General features: G+C 45.4%; 1 protein-coding gene across 1 annotated transcript in view; it reads left to right on the top strand.

Moving 5' to 3' along the window:
- The first annotated feature begins 759 nt into the window (after positions 1 to 759).
- znf598 (zinc finger protein 598) overlaps positions 760 to 17,190 on the top strand; it is a 38,966-nt gene continuing 22,535 nt past the window's right edge. Inside the window, exons 1-7 of the mRNA XM_078240075.1 lie at positions 760 to 1,031; positions 3,297 to 3,409; positions 7,145 to 7,274; positions 9,158 to 9,369; positions 11,842 to 12,059; positions 14,217 to 14,316; positions 15,612 to 15,796. Of these exons, the coding sequence (XP_078096201.1) occupies positions 813 to 1,031; positions 3,297 to 3,409; positions 7,145 to 7,274; positions 9,158 to 9,369; positions 11,842 to 12,059; positions 14,217 to 14,316; positions 15,612 to 15,796 (1,177 nt within the window). The 5' untranslated portion in view covers positions 760 to 812. The remainder of the gene's footprint in view (positions 1,032 to 3,296; positions 3,410 to 7,144; positions 7,275 to 9,157; positions 9,370 to 11,841; positions 12,060 to 14,216; positions 14,317 to 15,611; positions 15,797 to 17,190) is intronic.

Here is a 17,190-nt window from a genome sequence, read left to right as displayed (position 1 = left end):
CGGTGCAGGCTCCATGGGCGGAATGGCCTCATTCTGCACTGTAAAAATTCAATGTAAAGTCATAATGAATGGCAGACTCGAAGGGCTGAAAGGTCTACTGCTGCCGGTTAGGTGGATTGGCCATGCTAAATTACCCCTTAGTGTCAGGGGATTAACAGGGTAAAATTGGAGTTATGGGGATAGATGTCGACGTGGGCTCAATGGGCTGAATGGCCTCTTTTATTACAATCCACTGCAATGAAGAGTCAGTCATGAATGGCGCAGCACGCTCGATGGGCTGAATGGTCCACTGCTGCTGCTTGTGTTGTCTGTTCCTATGAAAAGTTATCCTCTCTTTGACAAACCCTTGGGCTCCCAGACAAGTTTCCTGAACAAACAGAAAGCATTCTGAGCTGTGTGTACATGTGTGTCTGTCTGTGTACATGTGTGTCTGTCTGTGTACATGTGTGTGTGAGTGTACATGTGTGTCTGTGAGTGTACATGTGTGTGTGTACATGTGTGTCTGTGTGTGTACATGTGTGTCTGTGTACATGTGTGTGTGAGTGTACATGTGTGTCTGTGAGTGTACATGTGTGTGAGTGTACATGTGTGTCTGTGTGTGTACATGTGTGTCTGTGTACATGTGTGTGGGCTCTCCCCGCCCTCACCCCCCCCAACGGTCGCCTGCTTCAAATCTCAACCGTTCCCCACCGAGCGCGCGCTGCCTCACAACTCACGTGACGCCACTTCCGACGCGCGTGCGGTGACGTGTTCAGGGGGCGGGGCCTCCGGGTGGAGAGAGAGACACACACACAGAGGGAGCGGGCAGCGGCATGGCCTCCAGCAGTGGCACCCGCCCCGGTACCGGCCCAGGCCCCAGCGGCACCCGCCCAGGCCCCGGCGCCGACAGGAGCTGCGTGCTGTGCTGCCAGGAGCTGGAGATCTTCGCCGTGGGCAAGTGCGACCACCCGGTGTGTTTCCGCTGCTCCACCAAGATGCGGGCCCTGTGCGGCCAGCGCTACTGCGCCGTGTGCCGCCTGGAGCTCGACCAGGTAAAGAGGCCGCCGGGGGAGGACCGGATGGATGGATGGGCGGGCGGGTGGGTGAGCAGAGAGAGAGAGAGCAGGCCCCGGTCTCGGGCAGAGTTTCAGGCCTCCTCTGCACTGTGTGTGTGGGCCGGAGGAGAGGTCAGAGTCCGCGGGCCGTAATCAGGAGGCGCCTCCCAACCCAGGGGCCCTCTCCACAACCCCCCTCCCCCTGCCACCCCAGGGGCCCTCTCCACAACCCCCCTCCCCCTGCCACCCCAGGGGCCCTCTCCACAACCCCCCTCCCCCTGCCACCCCAGGGGCCCTCTCCACAACCCCCCTCCCCCTGCCACCCCAGGGGCCCTCTCCACAACCCCCCTCCCCCTGCCACCCCAGGGGCCCTCTCCACAACCCCCCTCCCCCTGCCACCCCAGGGGCCCTCTCCACACCTGCCCCCCCCCCCTCCAAGGGGCCCTCTCCACACCCCCCTGCCACCCTACGGTCCCCCTCTATACCTCCTGCCCCCTGCCACCCCAGGGGCCCCCTCCACATCCCTCCCCAGGGTCCCTCTCCACACCCCCCCTCCCCCTGCCACCCCAGGGGCCCTCTCCACAACCCCCCTCCCCCTGCCACCCCAGGGGCCCTCTCCACACCTGCTCCCCCCTCCAAGGGGCCCTCTCCACACCCCCCTGCCACCCTAGGGTCCCCCTCTATACCTCCTGCCCCCTGCCACCCCAGGGGCCCCCTCCACATCCCTCCCCAGGGTCCCTCTCCACACCCCCCCTCCCCCTGCCACCCCAGGGGCCCTCTCTACACCCTCCTACCATCCCACGGGCACTCTCCACACTCCTCCTGCCATCCCAGGGGCCCCTTCCACATCTCTCTCCCCCCCCCCCCCAGGGGCCCTCTCCACACCCCCCTGCCCCCCCCCCCCCATGGGCCCTCTCCACACCCCCCTGCCCCCCCCCCCCCCAATGGGCCTTCTCCACACCCCCCCCCCCCCCCCCCCCGCCATCCCAGGGGCCCTCTCCACACTCCCCCTGCCACCCTAGGGTCCCCCTCCACACCCCCACCTCCCCCTGCCACCCTAGGGTCCCTCTCCACACCTCCCTCCCCCTGAGGGTCCCTCTCCACACCTCCCTCCCCCTGCAGCCCCAGGGTCCACCTCCACATCCCCCTGCCACCCAGGGTCCCTCTCCACTCCACAGTCTCCCAGCCCTGGCTTCCACTCTGTTCTTCTCTTCCTCCAGCCCCAGGGCCTGAGCTGCGCCTAGTCAATTGAAGTCTCCATGTTGGCGTTGCGATTGTTGCCACACTCTGAGCTCTCTAAATGGAGATCACTCTCTCTCTTTGTGCTGTCACTGTTTCCCAAAGGCGGTGCTGTACATTAGGGAGGAGGCAGTCAAAGGGGGAGTGAGCATTCCTCTTGCCGCCAGGCTTGTTTTGCTCTGAGATTGCCAGTCTCTCCTACCATCGGGATCTTAACTGGGGGTGCATGATGTGCTTTACCTGTGACTTGTTACTGTGACCCTGCAGCCCTTTTTCTTTGCTGTGTGTGTGGAAGTTAGCTTGGCAATGGTTCAGCATTACTGGAGTGCAGTGTCATATTAACCAGGATGGACTTTCAAAATGCACTTTCTGTTTCTCATTATCGAAACTGGAATCAAAATTGTGTGTTTTGATTTGAAATCACAGGATGTTGAAACTGTATAGGAGGGCAATCGATCTGGAAGATTGATGTTTGGGTGGGGCTCTTTGTTAGAATTCAGTCAAAACAAAACCCCACTGGTCTAATTTTCTCTTTTGCATTTCGATTATTTTGGCTTTTATTAGTTCAGAAATCATAGTTGGCCTCCAAGGCTTAATAACCAGTGTCTGAATTTATGGATTGTTCTGTGAACATGTTTTGGCCCAGTTTTTGCATTGGTGGCAAACACAATATCAGCTGATTTGTATTTGCCCACAGGCTTGTGTTGAGGTTTCTCATGGGAACTTGCAATGATTAGAAATTGTCTTAACATTGTGCCTTTTCACTGGACTTGAATACTGACACTGAGATATTAGCATTGTGAAACTTCTGGAGAAGCAGGGCAACTCAGAGCAAACCCTGATTTGTGTTTAACTGCATGTTTGGTTGCCAGAAGTTGCTGTTCAATTTAATCTGATAACAGCGATTGCTGATGAGCTCACTGTTATCTTTATTACAGAACCTTAGCTGCTGCATACACCATTGAATGTAAATTTTGCTAATGTGAATACTTAATACCTTTGTTTTACCTTTGTTCCGTGCAGGTTGTGTTTATGAAGAAAATTGCCCCATTTTCAACCATAGCAACTCATCAGTTCCATCATGAAAAGAAATTTGATATTTATATTGCCGATGGGAGGATTCATGCCCAGTTTAGGTATTTTTTTCTTATTTCTAAATATGGAATGGTAACATACCGGACAACACACATGCAGTTCAAATATTAGTCCTGTTTTGTCTATATAAAAACCTTATTTGCTAAGTTTAAAGAACTATGAGGGAAGTTAAAAGAGAACCACGTGAATTTTTATCCCCAGGTCAGAAGCTTGGATATTTTCTCCTTCCTGGGCACATTGGATCAAATGCAGAGGAAAATTTAATGGGACAGGGAAGAATTTTTCCATCCCATATAAAGTGGATAGAAAATTGCGTACCTTGAATTAATGATTTCCAATCTGCACTGCCTGGTTTCTGCACCCTATACCCTAGTCTGAACAAGAATAGAAAAGTGTTCCCCATGAATTTTATAGTGAATGTTGCACAGAAATAGGCCATTTGGCCCTAACAGTCTATCTCCACTTGGGCCTCCTATCTTTCCTCATCTAAATTTATAATCCTAACCATCTATTCCATTCTTCATGTAATTGCCTTCCCTTTAAATCCATCCATATTATTTACTTCAACCACTCGATTCTTCTAAGCTGCAGAGAATATAGGACCATTCTGCTCAATCTTTTCTTGTAGGATAGCCCCCACATCCTAGGGATCAATCCAGTCAACCTTTGTTGCCCCACCTGTCAGGAAAGTACAGCTTTCCTTGGGAGAGGGGACCAAAACTGCATAGTTTTCTAGATGCGATTTGGCCAAAGCCACATATAAGAACATAAGAAATAGGAGCAGGAGTAGGCCATCTAGCCCCTCGAGCCTGCCCCGCCATTCAATAAGATCATGGCTGATCTGACGTGGATCAGTACCACTTACCCGCCTGATCCCCATAACCCTTAATTCCCTTACCGATCAGGAATCCATCCATCCGCGCTTTAAACATATTCAGCGAGGTAGCCTCCACCACCTCAATGGGCAGAGAATTCCAGAGATTCACCACCCTCTGGGAGAAGAAGTTCCTCCTCAACTCTGTCTTAAACCGACCCCCCTTTATTTTGAGGCTGTGTCCTCTAGTTTTAACTTCCTTACTAAGTGGAAAGAATCTCTCCGCCTCCACCCTATCCAGCCCCCGCATTATCTTATAAGTCTCCATAAGATCCCCCCTCATCCTTCTAAACTCCAAATATAATTGCAGCAAAATGACCATACTCCAACCCTCTGGCAATAAAGGCTAATGTGCCATATGTCTTCCTAATTGCCTGCTCTACATTGAAAGTTTCTGTGATTCGTGACCAAGGACCCACACGTCTCTCTGAATCACAGTCCTGGCTATCTGAAAGCTTTCACTTTCCCTACATATTTTGAAATTTATTTTCCATTTGGAAAATTTATTTATTTCCATCTTAAATATAATTGTGGACTGCTATGGAGCCATAGAATCTACTGTGTAGAAAAAGTCTATCCGGCAATCACTCACCGAAAGAGCACCCCACCCAGTCCCTGCCCTCTCCCTGTAACCCTGCTCATTTAGCATTGCCAATCCATCTAACCACATCTTTGGACTGTGGGAGGAAACTGGAGCACCCAGAGGAAACCCACACAGACATGGGGAGAATGAGCAAACTCCACATAAAACAGTCACCAAGACTGGACAGGAATGGAACCCGGCTCCTTGGCACTGAGACCGCAGTGCTAACCACTGTGCCGCCAGTTTCTAGTAAGGGAAAAACCTTAAAATCTCCTCACCTGCCTTTTTAGTGATCACTAAATTTGTGATACTGGGTAACTCAATACCTAATTTTCTACAACTTAAAATGCTTTAGGAATTTTATTGCTATTATCCAGATTTTCAATCTGTTGCAAAAGGATCATAAAGACTAAATGGATGTTAAATGCATTCAGAAGGCTTTCGACAAAGTCCCATAAGAGATTAGCATGTAAAATTAAAGAGTATCGGGTTGGGTAGTGTGTTGAGATGGAGAGAAAACTGGCAGACAAAGTAGGAATAAATGGGTCTTTTTCTAAATGGCAGGCAGTGACTAGTGGGATGCTGCAGGGATCAGTGCTGGGACCCCAGCTGTTCACTATGCATGTTAATGATTTAGATGAGGGAGCTAAATGTAATAACTCCAAATTTGCATACAAAAAGCTGGGTGAGCTGCGAGGAGGATGCAGAGATCCTTCAGTGTGATTTGGACAAGTTGAGTGAGTGGGCAAATGAATGGCAGAAGCAGTACAATTTTGTTAAAGGTGAAATTATCCACTTTGGTAGCAAAAACGGGAAGGCAGATCACCATCTGGCCATAAATTGAGAGGGAATGTGGAACGAGACCTGGAAGTCCTTTTACACCAGTCACTGAGGGTAAGCATGTTGGTGCAGCAGGAGTAAACAAAGGCATGTTGCCCTTCATAGCGAGAGGATTAGAGTGCAGGATATACAATTCCCTACAGTACAGAAGGAGGCCATTCGACCCATCAAACCTACTATGACAACAAACCACCAGGCTCTATCCCTGCAACCCAACGTATTTACCCCACTCATCCCCCTGGCACTAAGGAGCAAGTTAGCATGGCCAATCAATCTAACCCACACATCTTTTGGACTGTGGGAGGAAACCCATGCAGACGTGGGTAGAATGTGCAAACTCCACACTGACAGTCACCTGAGGCTGGAATCGAACCCGAATCCCTGACGCTGAGGTAGCATTGCTAACCACTGTGCCACCGTGTTGCACATGTCTTGATAAAATTATACAAGACCTTGGTGAGGCCACACACGGATTATTGTGTGCAATTTTGGTCTTATCTGAGCAACGATGTTCTTGCTCTACAGGGAGTGCAGTGAAGGTTTACCGAACGGCCTTCTGCTCCTATTTTCTGTATTTCTATGTTAAGACTTGGACGTAAAACAAAATGCATTGCAACTTGTAGGTTTTTCTACAGAATTAGGAAGTCAATGTGGGATTTCAAAGTTGGTCATTTAAAAAAAAACACAAAACATTTCCCCTAGTTCACCTGAATGTTGTACTTGTGTCACTATGATTATGATATATCACAAACTCAATGATTGAACATATTTTACAGCTTTATTGTTTGGAGAACATTAAGCTGAATAAATCAGCTTATTGCATTTACAACAATGGCATTTACAACAGGGCGGCACGGTAGCACAGTGGTTAGCACTGCTGCTTCACAGCTCCAGGGTCCCGGGTTCGATTCCCGGCTCGGGTCACTGTCTGTGTGGAGTTTGCACATTCTCCTCGTGTCTGCGTGGGTTTCCTCCGGGTGCTCCGGTTTCCTCCCACAGTCCAAAGGTGTGCGGGTTAGGTTGATTGGCCAGGTTAAAAATTGCCCCTTAGAGTCCTGGGATGCGTAGGTTAGAGGGATTAGCGGGTAAAAAAAAAAGGGATTAGCGGGTAGGGCCTGGGTGGGATTGTGGTCGGTGCAGACTCGATGGGCCGAATGGCCTCCTTCTGCACTGTCGGGTTTCTATGAACTTCAACTCATGTAGTGCCTTTAATGTAATTGAGACTACAAGACTACAAAAATGCTATAAAGCAGAATTTGACACCAATCCACATCAGACAACATTTGTGCAGGTGACCAAAAGCTTGGTCAAAGAGGTTGGCTTTAAGGCAGAGGGGTTTAGGGAGGGCTTTCCAAAGTTTAGGTTTTGCTGCTGTTCCTTTCTGTAATTTAATACTAACCTTCTATGCATTTCAGGAAACAAAAATAAGATTAAATTATAAACTCGCTTTGAGTCTTAATAATTTGATTTTTTTTTAAGGAAACTTTTGCAACATGACTGCCCGGTATGTGCTGAGTCAAGACCATTTAATACTTTTGAGGACCTAGAACATCACATGAGGAAGCAACATGAGATGTTCAGCTGTAAGCTTTGTGTAAGACACCTCCAGGTAAGTTTTGTGCCTCTCAAAATTAGTTCTCTGGTAATAATCATTTGTATAGCTCTGTGTATTGGTCATATTTCTTTTATGTATATTGTATTTTATTCAGTAGGTATCAGTTTGCAAAACAAAATGCGCAATATATTTTGAAAAATTAACTTTTACCCAGCAGGATATAGCAGACTTTGTTAATATATTTTCAGATTGCGGTATAACAATTTATTTTTAGTATCATTATCCAAAATTGCAAAACTAAACATTCTCCTAAAGCTTTGTATAACTTCTGGATGCCAATGTTCAGCTTGACTATGCAAGAAACATTTTGGAAATTTGTCTTGCAATGGAAACCAGTTCTAAAAAGTATAGTTGTTAAATACTCTGGGTATTTTTTGGCGAGCGACTCTCCTCCTGACTTCCCACAGTCTGTCCACTATCTACGAAACATAAATCAAGGGTGTGATGGAATACTCTCCACTTGCCTGGATGAGTATAGTGCAAACAACACACAAGAAGCTCGACACCATCCAGGATAAAGCAGCCGACTTGACTGGCACCCCTCCACCCCATTAAACATTTACTTCCTCTGTGTACCATTGACAGTGTGCGCTGCAGCAGCTCACCATGGCTCCTTTTGCAGCTCCAAATCTGTAACTCCTAGCACCTAGAGTAGCAGATGCATGGGAACATCACAGCCTGTTAAGTTCCCCTCCAAATCACACACCATTCTGACTTGGAAACATATTGTCATTCCTTCATTGTTGCTGGGTCAGAATCCTAGAACTCCCTCTAACACCACTGTGGGTGTATCTGCACCACTTGACTGCAACGATCCAAGAAGGCAACTCACCACCACCTTCTTGAGTGCATTTAGCAACGGGCAATAAATGTTGGCATAGCTAGCATCGCCCACATTCCATGAACAAATTTTGTAAAGTACTGAAATATGCTGACCAGGTTTTGTTTTTAAAACTATCAAATCATTGCTTTGCTGATATTTTTTGACAAGAAAATCTGCAAAGCTTTGACTTTGGTACCTTTCCTGTAAGATATTTTTGGCATTTTATTGGCCTGAAGTTCAGTGCTCAGATGTGTTTTTGACTTGTGTTGTGTCTATGTTCTTGAGTGTCGTCCGTCATAGTGGAATGTACAATTCCTTTTGACACTTCCTTCACAAATGCTAAAATTAAACTACTATTGTTGGACAGCTTTCCCTTTCAAATTTGTCTTGTAACCGTAAGCCTGTCTAACAGCGTCAAATCTGGCCGTTATCGAGATATTGTACTTATAGCCGTTTGAGTGATTCACTAACAGTGATGTACCATTTAACCTTTAATCTCTACATTCCATTCATACCATCAATAATCATAGTAAAACATATATACAAGAGACAAGGGAAAATAACATGGACCCAACAAATTATTTAGCCCTTCTCTGTTTTCCACATACCCTGCCACCATGGTTATATTGCCCTCCATAAACTCAATTGCATTCCCCGTAACCGGTAGTTACCAAGATAATATATTCCAGAATATAATAGACATGGGTGAATCACTTTCGCATCTGTGAAGATGTCCTTGACTTGGATCCTCTCAGATACATTCCATTCTCAGCAGAAAGCTGTATTAATTTATTGGGCTGTAGTCCCAGACTGCTCAGTGTTGAGGTACTTGGGTGGTATAAGCTCTGTGGTTTCTCTATAAAGTCAGATACATTGCTTGGATGCGTATGGAGGAACACTGGTTCATTAAGGAATCCCCTGAAGTGGCTGGATTATTACTGTGGTTGTACATGGCTGGTACAAGAGTATACTGAATAAAGCGGCTGCTTTCTATTGCTGTAATATATCAAACAAAATTAGATGATTGGGATAAAATGTTTTTCTCCTTTTTCAGATTTTTACTTACGAACGCAAATGGTACAGCCGGAAAGATCTTGCACGCCATCGAATTCATGGTGACCCGGACGACACTTCACATCGTGGGCATCCTTTATGTAAATTCTGTGATGACCGTTATTTGGATAATGATGAACTGCTAAAACATTTAAGAAGGGACCACTATTTCTGTCACTTCTGTGATTCAGATGGTGCTCAAGAATATTATAGGTGAGTAGGGGAAAAACCTGCGGGTTTTGGATGCTGTTCCACGATTCGTAAACGTATAATGGAGAGTAACAGTGAATCAGTTTATTGACAAAAGAACTTTGCTATAAATTGTGGAGGCAGCAATGGGCATGTGATGCATTAATTTAATACGCTTTACCTTTGGTAATCTGGGCTAAAATTCATGTCAGACTAAAAGGATGCGAGTGTCCTAAATAAAATTGAGTCGTTTTGATCCAGTTAATAGCAGAAAGACGTTCCCAGCTCAAAACTGTCTGTAGCTCAGCAGCCTAATTCAAGGTCCCCACATTCTTCACTTTGATTTTGGGGGGGGGGGGGGGGGGGGGGCACAGTAGTTAGCACTGCTGCCTCGCAGCTCCAGGGACCGAGGTTCAATTCTCGGCTTGGGTCACTCTGTGGAGTTTGCACATTCTCCCCGTGTCTGTGTGGGTTTCCTCCGAGTACTCCAGTTTGTTCCCATAGTCCAAAGATGTGCAGGTTAGGTGGATTGGCCATGCTAAATTGCCACTTAGTGTCAGAGGGACTGGCTAGCTTGGGTAAATGCAGGAGGTTATAGGGATGGGGCCTGGGTGGGATTGTGGTTGGTGGATCAAATGGCCTCCTTCTGCACTGTAGGATTCTATCACCACAAAGGTGACTAATGGGAAATAGAAGTGTCATATCAATAATTTGAAATTCCTGTTGAGCTGTGTGGAAGGAACTTTTACCCAGAACGTAATGTTTGATGCTGACATGGATTACATCAAATCAAAAATAAATCTTCTATCAAGCTGGTTTCCTTATTGAAATCCAAAGTCACCGGGCTGTTTAATAAAAGAAATATCGCCTATCCATCAATTGTAGTTGACACAAATATTACATTAAACTTCAAACCTTGACATTGTACATTTCAATGGTTTTTTCCGCTAATTTTCTCCCTTCACTGAAAATTGACTTAAGTAAAGGGTGAACGGGGGTGGAGGGGGCAGGGGGCATCACAACTAAATTCAAACCTGTGCTTATGTGAGGAACTTTCCAATATGGCTCTCTGATTAGCAATCCGTATCAGAGACCATGGCTAGTTCTGTTTGTGTCCTGTTATGTTTGATCTGCTAGTCCCAGAAGGCTAATTGCAGAATCCTTTGCTATTACCCTGTTCAATAAGATTGGACATTTGTGATCTGTATGACTTTAGCGTTTATAGAACATAGAACATAGAACATAGAACATTACAGCGCAGAACAGGCCCTTCGGCCCACGATGTTGCACCGACCAGTTAAAAAAAAACTGTGACCCTCCAACCTAAACCAATTTCTTTTCGTCCATGAACCTATCTACGGATCTCTTAAACGCCCCCAAACTAGGCGCATTTACTACTGATGCTGGCAGGGCATTCCAATCCCTCACCACCCTCTGGGTAAAGAACCTACCCCTGACATCGGTTCTATAACTACCCCCCCTCAATTTAAAGCCATGCCCCCTCGTGCTGGATTTCTCCATCAGAGGAAAAAGGCTATCACTATCCACCCTATCTAAACCTCTAATCATCTTATATGTTTCAATAAGATCCCCTCTTAGCCGCCGCCTTTCCAGCGAAAACAATCCCAAATCCCTCAGCCTCTCCTCATAGGATCTCCCCTCCATACCAGGCAACATCCTGGTAAACCTCCTCTGCACCCTCTCCAAAGCCTCCACATCCTTCCTGTAATGTGGGGACCAGAACTGCACACAGTACTCCAAGTGCGGCCGCACCAGAGTTGTGTACAGTTGCAACATAACGCTACGACTCCTAAATTCAATCCCCCTACCAATAAACGCCAAGACACCATATGCCTTCTTAACAACCTTATCTACTTGATTCCCAACTTTCAGGGATCTATGCACACATACACCTAGATCCCTCTGCTCCTCCACACTATTCAAAGTCCTCCCGTTAGCCCTATACTCAACACATCTGTTATTCCTACCAAAGTGAATTACCTCACACTTCTCCGCATTAAACTCCATCCGCCACCTCTCGGCCCAACTTTGCAACCTGTCTAAGTCTTCCTGCAAACTACGACACCCTTCCTCACTGTCTACCACACCACCGACTTTGGTGTCATCAGCAAATTTGCTAATCCACCCAACTATACCCTCATCCAGATCATTAATAAATATTACAAACAGCAGTGGCCCCAAAACAGATCCCTGAGGTACACCACTTGTAACCGCACTCCATGATGAATATTTACTATCAACCACCACCCTCTGTTTCCTATCCGCTAGCCAATTCCTGATCCAATTTCCTAGATCACCCCCAATCCCATACATCTGCATTTTCTGCAGAAGCCTACCATGGTGAACCTTATCAAACGCCTTACTAAAATCCATATATACCACGTCCACTGCCTTGCCCCCATCCACCTCCTTGGTCACTTTTTTGAGTTATTGGAAACATTTACTAAAATTGTGACTTGTTTTCCTTTATTGCAGCGATTATGATTATCTTCGTGATCATTTCCGTGAGAAGCACTATCTATGTGAGGAAGGACGGTGTAACACTGAGCAGTTTACTCATGCCTTTCGCTCAGAAATCGACTACAAAGCGCATAAAGCTGCCTCTCACAGCAAAAGCAGAGCAGAGGCCCGACAGAATAGACAGATCGACCTGCAGTTTAACTATGTTCCTCGGCACCAAAGGCGGAATGAAGGTAATAATTATGCTGACTTCTGAACTAGGTGCACCTTGAATTTTCATGTTGTCGTGTACAAGATGAAGTTCTGGAGTTGAATACATGAAATGTTAGAATGTGCTTTAGCTGCCTGGGAAATATCAGTTGTCTCAACTTGCCTGGCTGCTTCAGAAATCGACTGTTTTCTCACCTCTTTCTGTGCTAGAAAGTTGCATTTTTAGTCCTGCAAAAGGAACTGACATCCTGGAAATTTGGGAAATTGCAGAAATTTTGCGACAAGTGAAAGCTATTTGGCCATTATCCCTGTGCAGGTGGCAGATTCACCGCAGAGGCCATCTAATCCCTTCTTTCCTGCGCTCTCCTTATACCCATCATTATCTTTCTAAAAATGTTTTATCTAATTTCCTCTTAAATGGCATTGACTGGCTTTAATAGCCATCTGTGGCCAAATGCTTCATATTCTGATAACTCTCTTGTGTGTATGTATAGGCGAGGGGGGAGCTTGTGTGGAAAAATTCCTTCTAATCTTCCTATTTATGCTTCCAGCACTCCGAGTTAATGTCCCTTTTGGCAATTTGTCAAACACTGGAAATAATTTTTCTCTATTCTCCAGTATCCTTTCAGGACTTATAACTGTTAGATCTCCACTTAATTTTCTCTCTTCCCATTTAATACAATTCTAGTTCTATTGAGTCTCAATTGATCATTCCTGGTTATTGCCCAAGTGAATCTGCATGAAACCTTTCCATGCACCGGTGATTGTTTTGTAATGGAGTGCCTAAAAGAGAGCAAACTGCTCACAGCTCCAGCTTAACCAACTACAACTTAATGACTTGCATGGATTCATCATTTACCACATAGATTTATATTCGGAAGCCATTTATAGGATCCAAAATCTTTCATAACCCTTTTGTTTCCTCCCACCTGCAATTTTGCATCCCACCGGTTAAATTCCAACCTTTGTTGTAGCTGTCACCGCTGCAATAGATTGTGTAAAATCAAAAGGTCTTTTGTGAACAGTTTCTCTGTTCAGCTGTCTCCAGATAAGTGTGAGCTAACATTGGCCTAGAAGTTGCTAGGAAAGTAATGGTATATTCACGACAAATGCCATTATTAGTGAGCAAAAACCCAATGATTTTTGGAAGACAAGAGAAACACTGAGTTCTGATTTTCCACAAATTGCTAGGTGACTTGCATCACTCCACCATAAACCCCAACAAAACTTGGTAGTGGTGTTGGCGGGGGTTGGGGCTGAAAGACCATTTCGTGTCATGGAGTTTCTGGATTTGCACCATTACTGCTGATGAATCGGTCTGCAGCCATTTAAGGCTAGTTTTTGTAACGAAGACCCTGCTAATGGTGTGAGCAAGTGCAGCACGGTGGCACAGTGGTTAGCACTGCTGCCTCACTGTGCCAGGGACCCGGTTCGATTTCCGGCTTGGGTCACTGTCTGTGCGGAGTCTGCACATTCTCCCCGTGTCTGCGTGGGTTTCCTCCAGGTGCTCCGGTTTCCTCCCACAGTCCAAAAGATGTGCTGGTTAGGTGCATTGGCCATGCTAAATTCTCCCTCAGTGTATCTGAATAGGTGCCAGAGTGTGGCGACTAGGTGATTTTCACAGTAACTTCATTGCAGTGTTGATGTAAGTCTACTTGTCACACTAATAAGTAAACTTTAAATTTATGGCTCTGACATGCTTCTTTCTCTTGGAAGTCCAAAAAGGAACAATGTAACTGGAATATAATTTCTGCAGGTTGTAAATTGTAACTAGTTGTGTGTTCTTTTCCTGTCACTTTTCCCTCCCTCAGTCCAATAGCTTTTGTTCTCTTGGATTTCACTTCAAGTTCACCCAATTTCCTTCTGTCATTGTGATCTTGTTTTTTTCTCTATTCTAAAATGATGTGGGTTCAGGCAATAGGCTTTTGGACCCAACGTTCATGAGGATGTCTGTGTGCCATGGGTTCACATTTGTACCTCGAAATTATGACCATGGCGCTCACTGCAAGATGCATTGGTCCAGCATTTTTTAGGCCTTTACCCTAGTGTCTATTTGGACCTGAAGTAACTTTTTATTTTCAAGTTATGGACTGGCACTTTGTTTGAAATATTGCAGCTCTAGGATTTTGAATAGTGGGCAGTGACATTTATGCACAATTACATTCCGCCTTTTATTTCAGGCATGGTGAGTGGAGATGATTATGAAGAAGTGGAAAGATTTAATAGAAGAGGAGGCCAAAGCCGAGGACAAAACCGCAGAGGCAGATGGAAATATAATCGGTAATGGGATATATGGTGACTAGAAACCATTTGTGATTAAAATCAACATTTATGAAGATCTCAGTAACTGCACAATTTATTGCTCTAATTTCAAACAGTTGCTGCATTGAGTACCTTCAATATGTTGCGTCTTTTTAAGACCTTTGTTTCTGTGCTCTTGAATCATCTGTTTAGTTATACCAACACATGAAGTGAAGTCATTAGTTTTAATTCTCTTGGTGTTAATAGTGAGATGCATAGCCAGTTCTTTTGTTCCAGTCTTACGAGACTGGACTAATTATCGTTCAAAAATCCATGCCTGACATACTGTAATCTCCGAATACTACCATTCACATCTCATTCTAATAACTGACATTGTGGACAGAAACCCGCATTTACTCAATAGTTAACTGCTGCACTAAGCTCCTTGAATAAATGATCCAAATTGTGAAGTGTTGACTCAGATCTTTTAATTTAGCCAGTTATTGTTCAATGGTGTTCACTGTACCAGCTGGGATCTATTTCACTTTTGGTTCTAAATCATCATCAAATAGCTCAGTTGTTCCACTCTTCCAGACCATTCTTTCTGCGGATGCTACGCATCTGCAGTTGCCTATTTGTCTTCATTTTACATGTTGATTCTTCCTCTGGGTCAAAATGTTTGTCCAGCCATGGTCCTTGAGACTATGGCTGGACCTGTGAGGTGCTTCAGTGCAAAGTTTAGTTGTACAGACCTCTGGTGAGAACAAGAGAGACCCTCTCCAGGTTCAGGCATCCTTGCTGTTTGGCCGTATCCTTTCCCTTTAAACCAAATAACATGGTTTATTTATAAAATAATGGGATCTGTAACTACCAGCTTTACATTCTTGTCTGTTGCCATGTAGAGAATCCTTCAGAATTGAAATTGGATTGGTAATCGGAAATGGATGGAATCTTTTCTATGCCACCCTCATTTGTGTATGCCCACTGAGGCATTAATTCAAGCTTGCACAGACCAGCAGTGAATAATTTTGAATGTATGCTGGTTTGAATTGTGGAAAGTTGAAGCAATCTCTTATCATTGAAAATATAAGTGGGTGGGGGTAGAATCTTGAATTCCTCCTTTAAACGAGAACCAGTGACCTCCGCGATAAAACTTGGAGAGATTCTTAGCACCTCAAAAGTCATAACCGCGAAGATAATGCACGAAATAGTTAGGTGCATTGTTCCCCATGAAATGTAAATTGTTCTAAAACCCAGATGAAGCGGTTGGGTGTCTCAAATATTTTGTTAATTCATCTGTTTTGTGACTAAACAATGATCCTTTGGTTTTGTAGAGAGGAGGAAGATCGGGATGTTGCTGCGGCCGTTCGAGCATCAATAGCAGCACGAAGGCAAGAGGAAAAGAAGCAAGCTGCTTCAAAAAAAGAAACTGATGATGGCAAAAATAGCCAGAGTGAAAAGGAGATGGACGATGCAAATAATACCAAGAATACGGTTCGAGCATCTAGTGAAACTATAGGTTTGTATTAGTTTTACTCCTATTTACTGTAGGACAAAGATAGTGTATGTCTGGTTTTAATTTGCCAGTACCATGTACAGATTCTGCCACTGTTAGTGATCCTGTCAACTGGGGTCATGCTGAATAGGGATAATGACAGGAATGCAACAATAATGACAGGCCAGAGGGTGAAAATTCTGCAGCAACTCACCTCCTGACTTCCCAGTGCCTGTCTGCCATTTACAAGGCACATGTCAGGAGTGTGATGGAATATCTCCACTTGCCTGGATGAGTGCAGCTCCAACCACACCCTAAGCTTGGCATCATCCAAGATACAGCAGCCTGTTTGATTGGCACGCTATCTACCCCCTCCACCACAAACACAATGTATACCATATGCAAGAAGCACTGCAGTAACAAACCAAGGCTCCTTCATTAGCGCCTTTTAAACCTGCGACCTCTATCCCAGAGAAGGACAAGGAAGTGTGCATGGAGCACCACCACCAAGCTTCCCTCCAAGTGACATGTCATCGCCATTGGAACTATATTGCTATTCCTTCACTGGCAAATGAAATGGAAATGTGGGACAATATCCAGGGGTTCTGGATAAAGAAGGTAGTTAGTACTGGTCTTAAAGTGGAATAACGCAAGGTAATAATGTTCACAGAATCCTTACAATGCAGAAGGAAGCCATTTGGCCCATCGAGCCTATGCCAATTCTCTGACAGAGTAACTTACCTAGGCCCTCTTCCTCCTGCTCTATCCCCATAACCTCACACACTAACCATGGTTAATCCATCTACTCTATACATCTTTGGACAGTAAGGGGCAATTTAGCATGGCCAATCCACCTAGCCTGCACTTCTTTGGACTGTGGGAGGAAACCGGAGCACCGAGAGGAAGCCCACACAGGCATGGGGCGGACGTGCAAATTCCATACAAGTCACCCAAGACCAGAATTGAACCTGGGGCTCTGGCTAACCACTCTGCCACCCTGGGGAAAGAAAATTGACAGCTGGGATGCAAGCTAATAAACAAGGACTTGGTTACTTGCTGAAAGATGACTGATACTGTCAGTATATTGCTACCACAGTAAAGAAAATCAATCAGCTCATTGCGTATAGCTTGTGACTAGAGAGCATACATATGCTGGAATTGATGATAAGCCTATGTAAAACATTAGTCTGACCACACGTGGAGTTCTCTGGCCCGTTCTGATTACCTGCTTGAATGGCTGCATCCTGGAATGGAAGAGCATATGGTGCAGGGAGGCTAAATTGAATTTGAACCTGAGATACAAGGGGAAAGTTCAGAAATGTAGGAGAATCAGGTGGACCACAGTGGCTTTTTGCAAGTTGGATGTTTCTACAGAAGGTTCTCAGCCCACTGTCTTCCTCTGCAGCAAGTAAGGTTGA

This window comes from Mustelus asterias, chromosome 23 (assembly GCF_964213995.1).
Source record: "Mustelus asterias chromosome 23, sMusAst1.hap1.1, whole genome shotgun sequence".
In the NCBI taxonomy this organism is placed as follows: Eukaryota; Metazoa; Chordata; class Chondrichthyes; order Carcharhiniformes; family Triakidae; genus Mustelus; species Mustelus asterias.
This window is presented reverse-complemented; position numbering and strand designations above follow the sequence as displayed.